Below are 15,037 nucleotides of genomic sequence, written 5' to 3' on the forward strand. Positions count from 1 at the left end.
TCCATAGAGAGCTAAATACAAACCACTGATCAGTCTCTCACAGAAGTAACACTTTTGCGGGGGCAAAATACCCTTTTCACAAAGTTTACACTACACTTCTGAAGCGGAGATTGTGTTGTTACATTTCTTTGTTAGAATACTCCCTCTACAGGCTCAATTCTTTTTTCCTTAAGACTAGGCTGCAGCAGTGTTATTAAGACACGCTTCGAATTATAAAACCACGTCATAAACCTGGCAGAAAACAAAATAATCATACCTATCACACTCCTAAGCAGCTTGCAAGCTCTGTGCTAAAGGACAGTATGGTTCAGAATAACAGTGGTTGTCCTTTGTTCTGAATTTCTGATCTCTAAATTGATCATATGCCACATTACAGCGCACTTGGCAGATTTAACCTTCAAGCCATTTCATTATTGATGTAAATAAGCCATGGCACACAACGAAATATGTTAGATTTAAATCGAGTTCAGCTTGTAGAACAATGTAACTAAAAAGAATTACCCAGCACTGTGCATTTCTCTAATGTGTTTTTATATTAGATGTTTTTACATTAACACACTTCTGGTTAATATTTTCCCTTATGAATTTTCCCTGATTACCAGTGCAAATTTGCATCAACCTCAGTTCTGCTGAGCTTGAAGTGACCGTAATTAAAATGTACAGCATAGCAGTAGGTGGTATTACTACTGCAAGCAAGCTCTTCCTTCCGTAAGAGCTAACAGCTTTCACTATCAGCTCCTAGCTCAGCACAAATCTCCAGTGCACTATGATTTAAGCAGCTGGGGTGAGCTCTCATCAAATTCAAATTGCACTTTGCTATTGGTATGATGTTCTAATTTCTCATAAGTATGCTTTTAAATTTTTTAAACACAGAGTTTAGTTTTCATAACTGTAAGACATGATTCTGCAGTACTTCATATCCAAGATCAGTAACAATGTTTTGTCAAATAAAGGAGAAATCACGATGAGGAAAGGTGGCAAAGATTATTAAGGGCTTAATACCCCCAGCCTTGCTTGTATCAAATGGAATGTTACCCAGAGAAGTAACGTTTGTACCAGGGGATCTACTTAAGAAATGTGATACTGCTTGGCAAAGCTACCAATGGCAGAATTTGGCCGTTGCTAAAGATTGGAAGTAAAGCCTAACAGTGAGACGTGAATCCTTCAAAGGAATTTCAGGAGAGGCTAGAAGCACAGCATTGTCCCAAATCCATCCACCTCTGATCCATATGGGGTCCTCATATGGCATCTCATAGACATTTCTGCCAGCAGTATGAATAATACAGCAGACTACGCACAGCCTACTACACTGAAATTGTGAAACTGCTGCACCAACACTGAAGCCTGAAGCCAACTTCTGAGCCTGCTAAGGTAAACCTCCATTCATGTACTCTAGAGAGAGGTCCAACTTGCTTCCACATGGGCTTGGGGAATAGATTTGTCTCAGAATACCAATGGTGCAGCCCCCCAAAAACATTTTAGACATATTGTACCAAGCTAATGTAGTGCATAGGTGGAAAACATAATTTTATTCTAGCTTTCTGGCATGCCATGACTATTTTGTGTTCCTCTTTAATAACAGAAAAAAGTCTAACAACAACAAGCCCTCCATCTCCCTTCACCTCCTAACAACAGATAGGTGTCCAAGCCAGGTAAATTCCGTTAAAAATCAGGAACACATTTTCAAAAATAATGATGATGATTTATGACTGAAACAACTACAAAAGGAAATGATATTTTACCTATTTATTGACTTTTACAAGTCAAGTCTGCAGGCCTCTCTTGTTTGTGTGCTTGATTAACTATATTCATTATGGTTGCTGAGTTCAATATTAGCACAGCAGGATAAAGTTTTTGGTTTGCTTAACTCATGATGTCAGACCAAACAATGTCATGTCATTTTGCAACCACAAACTATGAGAAAAGTGTATTTTTGATGTAATGACTATACATCTTAAAATGAATTAGCACTCATTAAAAAAAAAAAAAAATCGGTAGAAGAAACAAAAGTAAATAACTGAATAACTTTTGTAAAAATAAATTAAAAGTAATACAGTTGAAAGTATAAATTGATAAATACTTACACATGGTGGGTTTTCCTGCTCCCCTCAGAATTTAGACTTGATAAATATGCTAAGATACCTTCCTAAAGACACATATGAACTCTGAAAACTTAAGCGTTAGAATTGTTTCATTTTAAAGGACTTATTTTAGTTGCTTGTAACTTTCATTTTCAGAAATGTGTTCATAAGGACAAAACTTAACAGAAAAGTGAGAATTTTAGTGAAAGCTTTCTGTAAAACAGTAACAGGATACTGAGCTTTCCATAGATGCAGACTTTCTATAACATAAACAGTAGACAAAGATGATGCAAAATATGTATGTGATCACATGAAAATTTAAAGTTTAATACAGAATTATATAAGAATATACATTTCTTGATCTTTCTACTTGAACCTAATCCCTGACCCCCCAAAAAGTAAAACAACAACCAACATTACTGATCTGACAGAACTGTTTTCTCACCCCCTGCTCCCTGCAAGTATTCAGGTTCTGTCAGTGCTAAAATAGGTTTCTGGTGGGTACCTTCTCAGAATACTTTTCCTTTTTTTTTTTTTTTTTTTTTCCTTCAGTATCAAAGAGACCTGCATTCCAAAGCACACTAATCACTGGGTTCAGGCTGTACTATCAATATGCTCTGTGGAAAAACCTCTAAACATATGGGTTGAAAAGTTAGTACTGTTAGAAACAGGCATGTGTAGCAGCAGCTGTCTTACTTGGCACAGCTTTTGTCAAGTTTTCTGGCACAAATTCCACAACCACAGACTTCTAATGGCCACCGGTATCAATCAACATGCTTGGACTAATTCTGAACATAGAAGTTTCACATTTCAAGAAGTTTCACATTTTAACAACTATTTTAAGTCAGCAAGGCTGATCTAATACACAGGAACATGTTCACTGCTAGCCCAGTGGCATGGCAGCTTGCCTACTTTGCTGCCAGCTAAGATACCAGGAAAAGAACAGTGGAAACTAAATCCACTTTAAGGACAGAACACATTCAGTTGTCCAGGGAGCATGCCAACTACAGTATCATGTTTAGTTCTTAAACACTAATGACTGATTCATGGCAACAACCCCAAAGGGAAATACTCACCTGCTATTTTAGCTGTACATGAAGCACATATTTAGGGTATGTTTTTTAACACTATCTTCAGGAATTTTGTTTTGTAACTCTATGTTATTAATAAATCTCAGGGTTTCAAACTGCAAAATTTAACCCCCTTTCCAAATCTGGTTTTTGAACATGAAAAGCAGCAATATGCTTCGCTCGAGGAAATGACAGGCACAGAACTACTGAAAGAAGAAAGCTCTAAACTCCTTGACCTCAGCAACACCATAGACATTCCTTGACATTCAGTCATACTGATGTTGCACCTGTGCCTTTACAAATTGTGTTTCCCACCTCTAGCAAGATAAAATAAACTGGTTTGAACATATTCCAAAAATTCTTTTTACTATTTTATTCCTGAGCACATTTTCAATGTTCTTACTGCCTGAGCTACTAGCTGTCATCTACACATATTCTGTTTTACAAAAGACAAATAAATAAAATTTTTTGGTGGATTACCTGACACAAATGATATCTAGCATTGAGCTTAATATTTGTACATGTAATACTTCGTTGAACTATTATTGCAGTATTGAAGTCTATAGTTCTTTGTAAATAATACTTAGAACAGTAGGAAAAAAATACACTACAACTACTCTATTTTTAGGTTTGAAACTAATTTAAATAATTCTCAGTTTCATCCTGAGCACCTAAGCATTCTAAGAGTGTGTAAGTGTAGGGTAGACACTGGACAAGGGAGGTCTGAGTATCTTAACCTTAAATACCTTGAAGGCTATGAGAACAGTAATAAAGAAGTTGGAAGTACATGTGCCCTGCAGAATTATCCCTTTGCTAAATCCGCACAAATTTCAGCCTGTGTGGTAGTTTCTTATCTGTTTATAAAGTGATCACAGTCAGGTGACAAAAGATTTAAAAAGCAGGTCAGAAAAAATGTCCATTACATTCACACATTTAAGACATTAATCCTCAAATATCTTTATTAGGAAGGGATAATCTTGAGTATCTCGTACAAATGCATCCTGTACTTCAGGTTGAGACAGTTTTGCATTGACCATTATGAAGCAACAATTTCAACTATGGCACCTGAAAACCTTATATTCCACCATCTAAAAATTGCTTTTTAAAACTGGAATTCCCAGGATAAACGCTTTCCAGTAAATTCAGTTCTAAACCTGACTGTCCAAACTGACTGGACATCACAAAAAAGTCTTTTTGCTAACTGGAGCAGGTTACTAGGGTTGCAGAATTTCCATCCCTGGAGGTTTTGAAGACTTGGCTGACTGATCACCTGTTAACCAAAGTCCCATTTTGAACAGGTTGGTCAATAAGGACTAAATGAGCCCCTCAGGTCCCTTACAACCAGCATATCTTTGATTCTATGAAAGCAGGTATATGACAGAAGTTAAACCTCTGAAACATTAGGAGAGATTACAATGCATACTGGTTGAGTATAGACAGGAAATCTAAGAACCTGTGTTCATCTCTCTCTGGTGAAAGATCTTCTTTTGAAATGCTAACAAAACCAGCAAGGAAGCTATACAACTTTTAGTCTTGTGTCCGGCAAGTGGTAAGAATTCTAAACTCCAGTGAAATCAGATGGTAAAATACTCTCTTCCTCTCACAGGAAAAAAGAAATCTCCTTGAACAAGACAAATAAGTGGTTATAGGATTTTATCCACAGTACTTAAGATGAAAATGTAATTGGGAACCTTTTTCAGCACTGTATAGTAAAGATACTGACTAAATGAATATTCTGATTAAAAGATACTGTATACTTAAGTTTTCTTTATTACGTTGCTTTCTGTCTTTCACTTGCCACTCTCATTTTTATTAGAGAACACAAAGCACCTCACAAATAAAACCTGAAAACTAGGGTAGAGACGTAACATTGTCTTTAGAAGCCATTCTCAGGTGAAAATACAGTATTTATTGATTTGTTAAACAGATTATAAAAAATGGCAAATTCATTGTCACCTTCTAATTGTACAACTCCTGTCGATGAGAAACATCAAGCAAACAAAACATGTTAGAAGAACTAAGCTGAATTTAAGGATAAAAAGCTGTAACCACACTGGATACTCAGATCAAGGAGATGGAGAAATTTATTCCAAATGAATCCTGTGCTACTGACTAGGATCCCAATCCCTGAACTATGATTCTCAGCTTCACTTTATGGTCTAGCTCTACTTCAGGAGAATACAGAAAATTTCAACTCATTAACAATTAGCACTCTCAAGTCTTAGGATAGAACAACAGTAGGAAACTTGAAATATTGAGGGTCTTTTTTTTTTCCCCTAGCTTTAAGTTGTTTTCATTTGTAAAAAGGAGACTACTAGCACTGAGTTGGTTATATGCATGTTCTAATAAGGTAAAAAAACAGCAGCAGCTTTTTCCAGTCCAGCTCGAAAATAGGTGAAAGAGCAATTTAGCGAGATTTACTGTACAAATTTAATCAAACAGATGGGTAAAAGCAAGAGCAGATACAAAGGTGAAATGTTTCCGTCACACTCTGTATAGGAGATTAATGTTCTGTCTGTGATTAGGTCAGAGTTACATAGTCAGACACTGTTTTGAGTAAGATGAACTGAAAGAGAAACAGATTGCACAAAGACCTGCTATCTGAAATGAAAATTTCCTCACTACAGAGCACACCTGCTAGTGTCATGACAATTATCTGTGAGGGCTAAGGAAGTGTAGATGTCTTTCAAAATGAACATGTTATTCAGGGAAACTCATTCTTGTGTGAAACATGCAAGCTCTGAGCTCAGGAGCATTTTATCTGTAAAAACAGAAAACTAAAATGAATGGGCATTTGCTGGTGTTTGGAAAGACCTGAAAACATGTGGGAAAGTAATTGTTCATTAGGGATTCTAGGAAAGATTCCAGCAGGTGGGGAAAGAAAAAAAAACACTACAGGAGGCTTTTATTAGACAAATATGTAGGTGTACATTTTCTTCTTATATCAACTTTGTGTTTTCATGCTTGTTTCAAAGCAAATCTTGTACTGCCAAATTACAGAAAGGAAGATTTTTTTTTTCAGATGCATCTGTAGAACAGGTGATCTGAAAATCCAAACCTCCATCTGCGGACTACAGAAATCTTTACAATACTGTTCCTAATTGTGCTATACCTTTTGAAAACAAAAGACATGTCTGCATAAAGTATCTTTGATCCTGGTGCACCTTGTTGCCTTAATTCACTCACAATCCATTATGCGCAAGCTCTGAAAAAAACTGTAACAAAATGCTGACGTCTTTCTGTGTAATGGATGAGTGATTTCCTGCATCAACTCTAGTTACTCTAATCATTTTACAATACAGTATCACTCCTGTTTGACTGGATATGAGACTAACCACAAAGTATTCTGTACTCAGAAGATTTATCTAAATGAATGCCTTAAGTATTTCCAGTATCTCAGCAGTTCTAACTGAACATTGAATTGGAGAGAAAGAACTTTCTGTAACTGAATTAAAGACATCAAATAACAGAAATATGTTTGTTGTTTTAACAAACAGCTGCTATTTATCCCCTTTGATTAATAATTCATTTAGTATTCCTTAAGTCAATGATGTGAAAGTATTTTTCTTCAGCTACCATTATAAAGAAAGGCTACAGTACTGACACCTCTAAACAGTGTTAAGAAATGAGACAACTCCCAGGAGAAGTAACTGCAGGTTAATTCAGGCTGTGGGGCTGTGCATTTATGACTGGCTATGCTTTCTGTGAAATGAAACAGTAAGTTTCAGTCCTGCTTCCCATGTGCCCACAGTTCTAAAATTTGTCTTAACCTTGCACTAGTTAAGCTCTCTTCTTGACAGTTCAAGCTCACATCATATCACAAGAAAACAGAGAGAATAATGCTTAAAATTCTCATTTTCTGTTACATTCACCATGTTGATGAAAAAGATTCTAAGCATAATTAATTGTGATCCTAAGCACAATTAATCACTGACAGACTAGGTCCATCACACTAGCATTACATTCACTGCAGATTCTTACAAATAGCTGAAGCAGGATAAGAAAAGCTGAGAAGCAAACAGACACACATACGCTTGATTAAGGGTCATAATTTGTTGTTACTCTTCTATTCCTCTGGCTTTTTTGTTAAGTTAGTTTTACAGAACCTTTTGCAGAATTAATGCATTGCAGATACTTACGTTTGATGCTGGTCAGCCTACTTCTGGGTGCTGAACAGTCTACAGCTGCTGAAAACAAGGAAAAATAGATGTGAGCAGCTGTGTGTTTACTTAATATTTGTCATGGCTAGAAAAAAATGCATTAATAAAACAACAAAACACACACAAATTAATTAGAACACAGACTTTTTCCTCCCACTACTTTAAAATATGCTAGTTGCTGTGTGTTTAAAGTTACTGTGTATTTAAATTGAAATTGATACAGTCAGATAATTTTAGAGATAACAACGTTAAACAAAATACATATTTGAAGGAAGAATCATCATTCAAATGAAGGTTCCTTACAAAATGTTTCTGTACATTTTGTGCTGACTGCATTTAACTGCAAACATACTGAGTATGTTACATGGTAGAGAAATGACAGTACTTTTGTTCTGAGCATGGACTTTGGCAGAATCGAAAGCCTCAATGTACTTCTCTTTAAAGCAAATTTAAGAAAGGGAGGGATGATGAGGAAAACCAATATAACCACTTCCAAAACACTATTTCTGAAAATAACTAGAAAGAGAGCATATAATGTTTTGGGAGGCATTCAAAAATCATTTATCTCATAATCCAGACCCTGCAACCTTCTAAGCATTTAATTTAGATACTCAGGACACCCTGCCAAGCCTTAGCATTTATACCTCTAGGACTGAAATCCCCAAGAGAAGTTTATGCCATGAAAAGTGAAAATAAGCTGTTAATATTGTTTACAGTACACAGCCATCTACAGACTTTTGTTAGGCCTATGCATGATATTAACTTGAACAGTAATTCTTACTTCTTATATGACCTTAAAAAAATACCAACTTCAGCTATAACTGTTTTCAGCTGTAGCACTGACAATGGGGTACTGTCATTTCAGAGGGGAATAACCACACATTTCTATATCTGAAAAAAAAAAATTGATTGGGATCTCATCCTAATTAAGAAACATACAAACATATGCTAGTTCAACAGGGTCCTAAGCTCCAGTTTTCACATTTGCCTTTTGACAAATATACGCACCTTCTAACATTAAAATATGTGCAAAAATTCATATGCATTTTTAGTGCTCAATAACATAGATTAGTAATGTGATTTTCTCATTTGCAAACATGAAGCAATTTTCTAAGTCCTTAAAACTCATTAATGCCACTGAGTTTAATATGAACAAAATATAAACAACATTTCTGAAAATTAAAATAATGGCACAGTGATCTGAGTTTAACTGAAAATGTTCTGGAATCATTCCTTAAATAAATTCTGTATATTTGCTCCATGTTTTTTATCTCACCATATTATTTCACAGCAGCTCTACAGAAGAATGAAAACAATACAGCACAAAGTACCCTAAAATTAAAGTCATAATTTTGGTAGCACTTGAGGCAAAACGTTTTCATACAAAATTTTCAAACCCAATAATACAAAAGTCTTAAGTAACAGCTGTATCTCCTTGCTGACATTGGTCCAAGCATGAAACAAGAAGAAAATCAGGCTTCTAACAATCCAATTCACTCCCTCTTGGTACGTGCCTATTCTGAAAAAAAAAAAAAAAAGCTAAACCTAGGAGTACAAAGTTCATTCCTATATGCACATTTTTACCTTTGGCTGAAAGGATTCTGTTATAATGAAACATCATGTGATCTCTGATCAGGTACTGGTTAGTAAGACTTCGTGTGGAATCAATACAGAAAGCTGTAAGATCAAAAAATATTTGAACATTATAAAGGCACAATACTAAAATTTTAAACAGCTATTAACTGCAATTCAAATCTAAAATTCACTATGTCCAAATAATAGCTATACAGATGTCAGTCACTAATAGAAAAATGAAAGCCAAAAGCACTTGAAAATGGTTTTGCTCTTAACATTTATCCTGCCAGCAGTGAATATAACAAGTACTAAGATAAAACTCTGCTTTCATAAGACCCAGTTCCAACATCGTGCCTCTGAAACATTTTCACGTGTGCAAAAATGCACGATTTCAAACCTGTGGCACCAGTTTAAATCTAGCTTTGTTTCTGGGATACATAGCTTCTGCCTTGTGCAATCTCACTATCTAACTCCAAGGAAACCACAAACTTAGAATTAACATGTGCTTCTTTGCTCAATGGAAATAATTTTTCTTTTTATTTCAGCTACTATCACATGGTATAATTTTATCTACTTTTATTTATTTATTTATTTTTAATCCCCACTGAACCATTACATTAGCTCAAAAAATAGTTACAGACGTAGCTGAAGTTGGACTATGAAAATGTCAGCGTGGAAACTTCTTGTTTCTCCATTCTATATTCTTCTGAAAGAAGTTTTGTAGGTGGCACTAAGGCACAGAGCCATATACTTGCCTATTTCAACTACTGACTGTAGAGGAATAGCTTTAACTTCAAGGGTTTCTTAAAGCAGAAAATCACATATTCCAGCTAATATAGATAAAACATCTCTTTCCACATATATATAGATACCTTGCTAACAGTTGTTAGCTAGCATAACAGTCAAGGCAAAACTCACTCCCCAAAACTATTTTCAGTAATGCATACTAAATGCATACTATTAAACTTCACCAACATAGAACAACGCAAAGATTTTTATTATATAAATATTTTAATAATGAAAACAATTAATTCACATAGAAGGAACCATGCCAACTTTCTAGTGAAAGCAAGTGTGTTACTCACCATTACTCTTAGTACTTAATTGTCCTTTAAATGGACTTGCTGGACCACATCTGGGAATGACCACAGCTGGGTATTCATCCACTTTAACGAAACGTCAAACAGAACAGAGAAAATACATATTTTGAAAGACAAGATAAAGCAAATAATAATAATAATATATAAATATATGTTTCTCCAAAGAACTCTTCAATGATTGTATTGTACATTTTTCATAGAGGAAAAGTGCTATTTAATGTCATACTACTACTAAAACACAACAGTTTAGTTAAACAAATAAATCTAAATGTAGCAGATGATGGCAGTACTTTTATTAGTTCAGGGGCTTAAACAGCAGAAGAGATCACTAGATTAATCTGAACTTTATGATGCTCATTAAACTGCACAGAGACATGGTGAAATTATTGTACCTATGCTAAACTCCAATTTATTTTAAAGGTTTACTGATGGAATTTTATCATGACATCAAATGACTAACGTGAAAAATATTCTGTGTGTAGGGAATGATTGTTAGAACCATACTAAAATAAGAGTTTAATAGATTGAAAGAAATAAATTATGCTTGTTTGAGAAATCATCCTACCAGTGAGAACACACAATCTTAAAAAACTATTGTTGTTAATTTAAGAATAATTTCACTTGCCATTTGATCTTCTGTAAGTTTGCAGAGTTGTAACTCTGCAGACTAGTGCAGAAGCTGACTAAACCCAAACATCTCGTTGTTCTGAGAAATGAAAGATGTGAGCTAAAAGCCCTATCTCCTTCCTGGAAAAAAAGCGTGGTACTGTCAGGCTCACAACTACTGTCTGTGATGTGACCTTTGATTTACCAATCCACAGCCAATTTTATTAAGAATCTACAGCATTATTGGAACACATTTTAACAGGGGGTATATTATTATTTCAAATACTAGCACACGCAAAGCATTCCTTTAAAGTGTTCAAAGCCATGCTCAAAATATCAAGCAAAGCAAGATTTCTTTAAGAGAATAAATATACCACACATGCATAAAACCAACTGTAGAACTGTACGAGCAATTCCAACGAATACATTACTACGATGATGATCTTTCCCTTCCCTTCCTACTTCTCCTCTGTTGATTTGGTAGGCCACAGCCACCACGTCCGCACACGCTGAGAAGGGGAGGCACCATGGCGCTCCACTCGCTGGCCACCCTCAGCCTCCCACTGCTGGAGGCAAAGCCCCGAGTGCCCTTCCTCACATGAAGCAGCAGCTTGCACCCACCCAAAAAGTGTGGGGGATCTCTTCACTGCAGCCTCCAGCTGGCTCGGCAAAGGCACACTCTTACAAACTGACCAGTGCAACTAACACCAAAGGACAGACCGATGCTTACACCACATGCGCCTCAAAAAGCCTTAATTCCACTTCTCCTGGCGTTTTACCTTTTGCATGTCCAACATCTGTCTCCCCTCCAAATTTCCTACCATTATATAATAACTATTATGGTACTGTTACACCTGCAGATGCGATTACTACGTTCTGCAGCTCTACACCTTAAGGGCAACAGCACGTTGCACGTGATGGTTAACACGGTGCCGGACTGTTAGCAGAGACTGTGTCAAAATAAATGGTGTCTTTAACAGTGACTTATTTACGTAACGTTTACTTACAGTATGTTTATATAATAATGTTTTATTTATTTATTTATATAATTCCCTCAAAGGCCTAGGACTAGGATTTGTTTGGAAAGCAACAAAAAGTACCTTGAGAAAATAAACAAAGTGAAAATGCTTAGCATATGTGGAAATTTGCAGAGTATTTTACTGGGACTCTGTTGTGAAATAATGTTAAGTCTGGATTGATATGCTCAATCCCCACTCTTACGAGGCACAACAAATATCAAGGCATTTTTGAATTAGCCTGAGGACTTTGCACTTAGAAAAAACTGCCTTTATACAGCAGGGGCTTCTAAGGCTTTGCATGGTAGGGGCCATGTCTGCAAGAATTATTCTCCCATCCCTCATAGCTGGGAGGGTGCCAGACCAGCAATAGTGAGGGGATCAGAAAGGAAAAGCACTACCATAGGTTTTTTCAGCCCTACCCTGCAACTGTTTTTTCTTCATGACCTTTTCTTTAAAGCCAAAGGACAACATTCCTGCTCTTCTCTGTCCCTTACAATGGCTCCTTTTAAATGCCCCTTGTGGCACAATTCCTTCTCATCCCCATTTGTAATTTGAACATACTTAAGGACAACCAATACTATTTTTTAAAAAAAGCAATAAAATCCCAAACATACATCAAGAATTTATTAGATTTAGAATGATTGCCTCTGTAATGATTGCAAACCTTTGTCACTAATGGCTTGCTTCCTTGTTTAAGTATTGTATTTCTCTACCATAATACTACTGAAGTGGTACACAGTGCAGCTGGGAAACCATCCTGAAAATCATGATGTCTGAAGTTACAACACCCTCATTTCTAAAGAACGTAAGTCTTTGGGATGACTAATGTTAACTAAACTGTTAAAATATAATATTTTTATATATAAAGATTTATCCTAATGATAAAAAAAATAATAAATGTGTAAACCAGAAATAAGCCAATACTCTACATTATAGTGGACATCAAAGAATATGAAGGTTTTCATTCACAGTTGCTCAAAGTAACCTAAATTTTCCATATTTCAGAGCTACATCATAATTCTAGAAGGAGACCTAATACTATTGGATAAACAGTTATAAAACCAACTCCAACTAATTTTTATGTGAAATAAACATGGAGGGGTAAGCAGGGGCATCTGAAAAAAGTGCAGAGACATTCTTATAACTACAGTTGATTCTCTCCAGGTAAGCTAAATGCCTTGGCCCTCAGCTGAAGATCATCGGAGGGGCTCAGTAAGCTGTTGCCTGTATTGTCTTCAGCTGGAGGTCTTTCTCTTCAGCACTACAAGAAAAATCAGGCAATTCTGAAACGTTCACTTGCTTTGCATCACCAGCAGATGGCACATGGATAAACCGTATTGAAAGAACTATTGCATCTGCTCTTTTTGCCCTTTACAATTAATCTGTATCAGACTTGGGGGGAAAGCATATAAAACAAAAATTCTCTCCCCCCCCACCATTCTCCATCATTACTTCATAGGCAAGAAAAGATCTTGGAAAGGGTCAGAAGGGAGAAATATTCTACAGATTCCTCCACGTTTTTTGATTATGGATGCTTGGGAAGAGCAGAGATCACTCCCAAATCCCCAATTTGCAGAAGTCCCAAAGCCAGAGGAAACAAGCCACCACTGGTAAAGAGGTCCTTTTAAAGGTATCTCTGAAACCCACTAAGAACTAGCTGGGCACTGACCCATTTATTGCAGGTCCTGGAGTAAAAGTGTCCCTGAAAGGCACAGCTCACGGCCCTGCTGCACCTCGACACGCTGACAGCCATTAGCACCAGTAAAAACAGATGTTTTCTTCCAGTTTAGAACCCTGCCTTACTGGGCAACAGCCGACACTGAACAACTTTTGAAAATATCCAGTTGGATTCTGGGTCCTCTCGTCTGGCAAACCGTATATTTTATTAAAGCTTCAAATAGAACAGACAAATCTTGCACTTTAAAACATTTCCATAAACAGCTGAATTTGATAAAAAGGCTTCCTGCAGTCCCTGCATGGTATCCTGTGGGCCTTGTTCCACACTCTGTCCCTTGTGCCGCTGAGATATTTCTGTAACCTTTGCATCAGTGTGGGCTTTGGAGGCTCCCTTCTCTTTGAGCCACCTGTTTCCACAAAACTGGTACTCAACTTACCACAAAGGCCACAAAGATAACAATTTTGCTGAAATAATGCTTAGTGCTATTGGAAAAAGGAGTGAAGATTACTACGCAAGCCTTTGTTTTCTTAGGGCCGAGGCTGTTTCATGTAGATATTTCATCAAATTTATCATTTCTACATTATATCCCACTGACATGATACACCCAAATCTGCGGTCTGAAACTCAAAACACCTTTTTATATATTCTCATTGAAAATATAAGTTGCTAATGGCAGAGGAGAAACTGGAGGACTTGGTACATGGGGGAGACTTGCTTCATTTCAGTGTTTGTTTGAAACAATCCAAGTGAGGTAGAAGGTGTCAGCATTCAAATGTTTCACCGATATATTTTCAGGCTGCCTGCTGACTTGAGCAGGTATTTGTTTAGATTCAATTTGTGTTTTCAATGTTATTTGCACAATTGCAACAACTAAACCTAAACTGAAGGCTTAAAGAAGAGAATTTTGAAGGAGAAGGTGGGATTTTCAGCAAATTGCATAGTAACCAAATATAAACCTGATAAAATAACAGCAAAACATTGTAATGAGGACCTGGACCGAGAACAGAGTGAAAGCAGTATGCATTTTGTCTACTTCACCTCCTTTTCTTCCAAACCTATTTGTGCAAGTGAGATTTTTTTCAGTGAAAACTCTTCTACTGCTTTTGAGGGAATTTATTTCTAAAATAATAAGTTCTGTGGGAAGTGTCTGCAGCAGGTTTAGCAGAACTGAACCCAGTACTTGCAGTAAGTACTACAGCAGCTTTTGCAATAATAGTTTCCTGACTGAAACGCACATTTTCTACTTCTTAAAATAATAATAATAAAAAAATTTCCAGTCACAAAGTGGGATTCTACGTAAATAGATTTCCAGAACTGGACTGGAAACTCTTTAAGATCATTTCCAGTTCAAGAAATTATTTTCTGAGATTTATTCCTGAGAAACTGAGAAGTATAATGGACTTGTGCCTTCAATATACCACACATCTAGACATACATTTCCTCATAGGTTTAACTGAATATAACACCAGGGTTCTTATGCTGTGTGTTTGCCTAAGTACAGAGAGAAAAAAAAATAGTAAAAAATTGTTGTTTTTTGTTTGGTTCCTTAGTATTATTAGGACCTTATTATAAAGTCCTAATTAATTCCTTGTTAGTGCTTCTATTTGCTTTTCTTGTAGGCTTTCCCTGCAAGTGTGGTACTATACAGCGAAGGGAAAAAAACAAAACAAAACAACAAAACAGTTTTGTGAATATTTTTTTTCCAGCTGGTATCTAATGTAAGTAATAATTACATTATTCTAAAGAGA

The 15,037-nt window shown here is 36.2% G+C and overlaps 1 protein-coding gene across 6 annotated transcripts in view; it reads right to left on the reverse strand.

Moving 5' to 3' along the window:
• The window catches only part of SPATA7 (spermatogenesis associated 7), a 43,750-nt gene that overhangs the window by 22,314 nt on the left and 6,399 nt on the right, over nucleotides 1-15,037 (reverse strand). For 2 of the 6 annotated variants that reach the window (XM_068683010.1, XM_068683009.1), the window contains exons 2-5: nucleotides 9,972-10,052; nucleotides 8,896-8,988; nucleotides 8,093-8,202; nucleotides 7,291-7,338 (exon numbers count right to left, since the gene is read on the reverse strand). Coding sequence is in view for 2 of the 6 variants with exons in the window: in XM_068683005.1 (XP_068539106.1) it covers nucleotides 7,291-7,338; nucleotides 8,896-8,988; nucleotides 9,972-10,052 (222 nt within the window). In the remaining 4 variants the exon portion in view is untranslated. The remainder of the gene's footprint in view (nucleotides 1-7,290; nucleotides 7,339-8,092; nucleotides 8,203-8,895; nucleotides 8,989-9,971; nucleotides 10,053-15,037) is intronic. The other 4 variants (XM_068683006.1, XM_068683008.1, XM_068683005.1 and 1 more) reach the window with 2 other exon arrangements.

The sequence above is a fragment of the Anas acuta genome, chromosome 5, assembly GCF_963932015.1.
Source record: "Anas acuta chromosome 5, bAnaAcu1.1, whole genome shotgun sequence".
Classification (NCBI taxonomy): domain Eukaryota; kingdom Metazoa; phylum Chordata; class Aves; order Anseriformes; family Anatidae; genus Anas; species Anas acuta.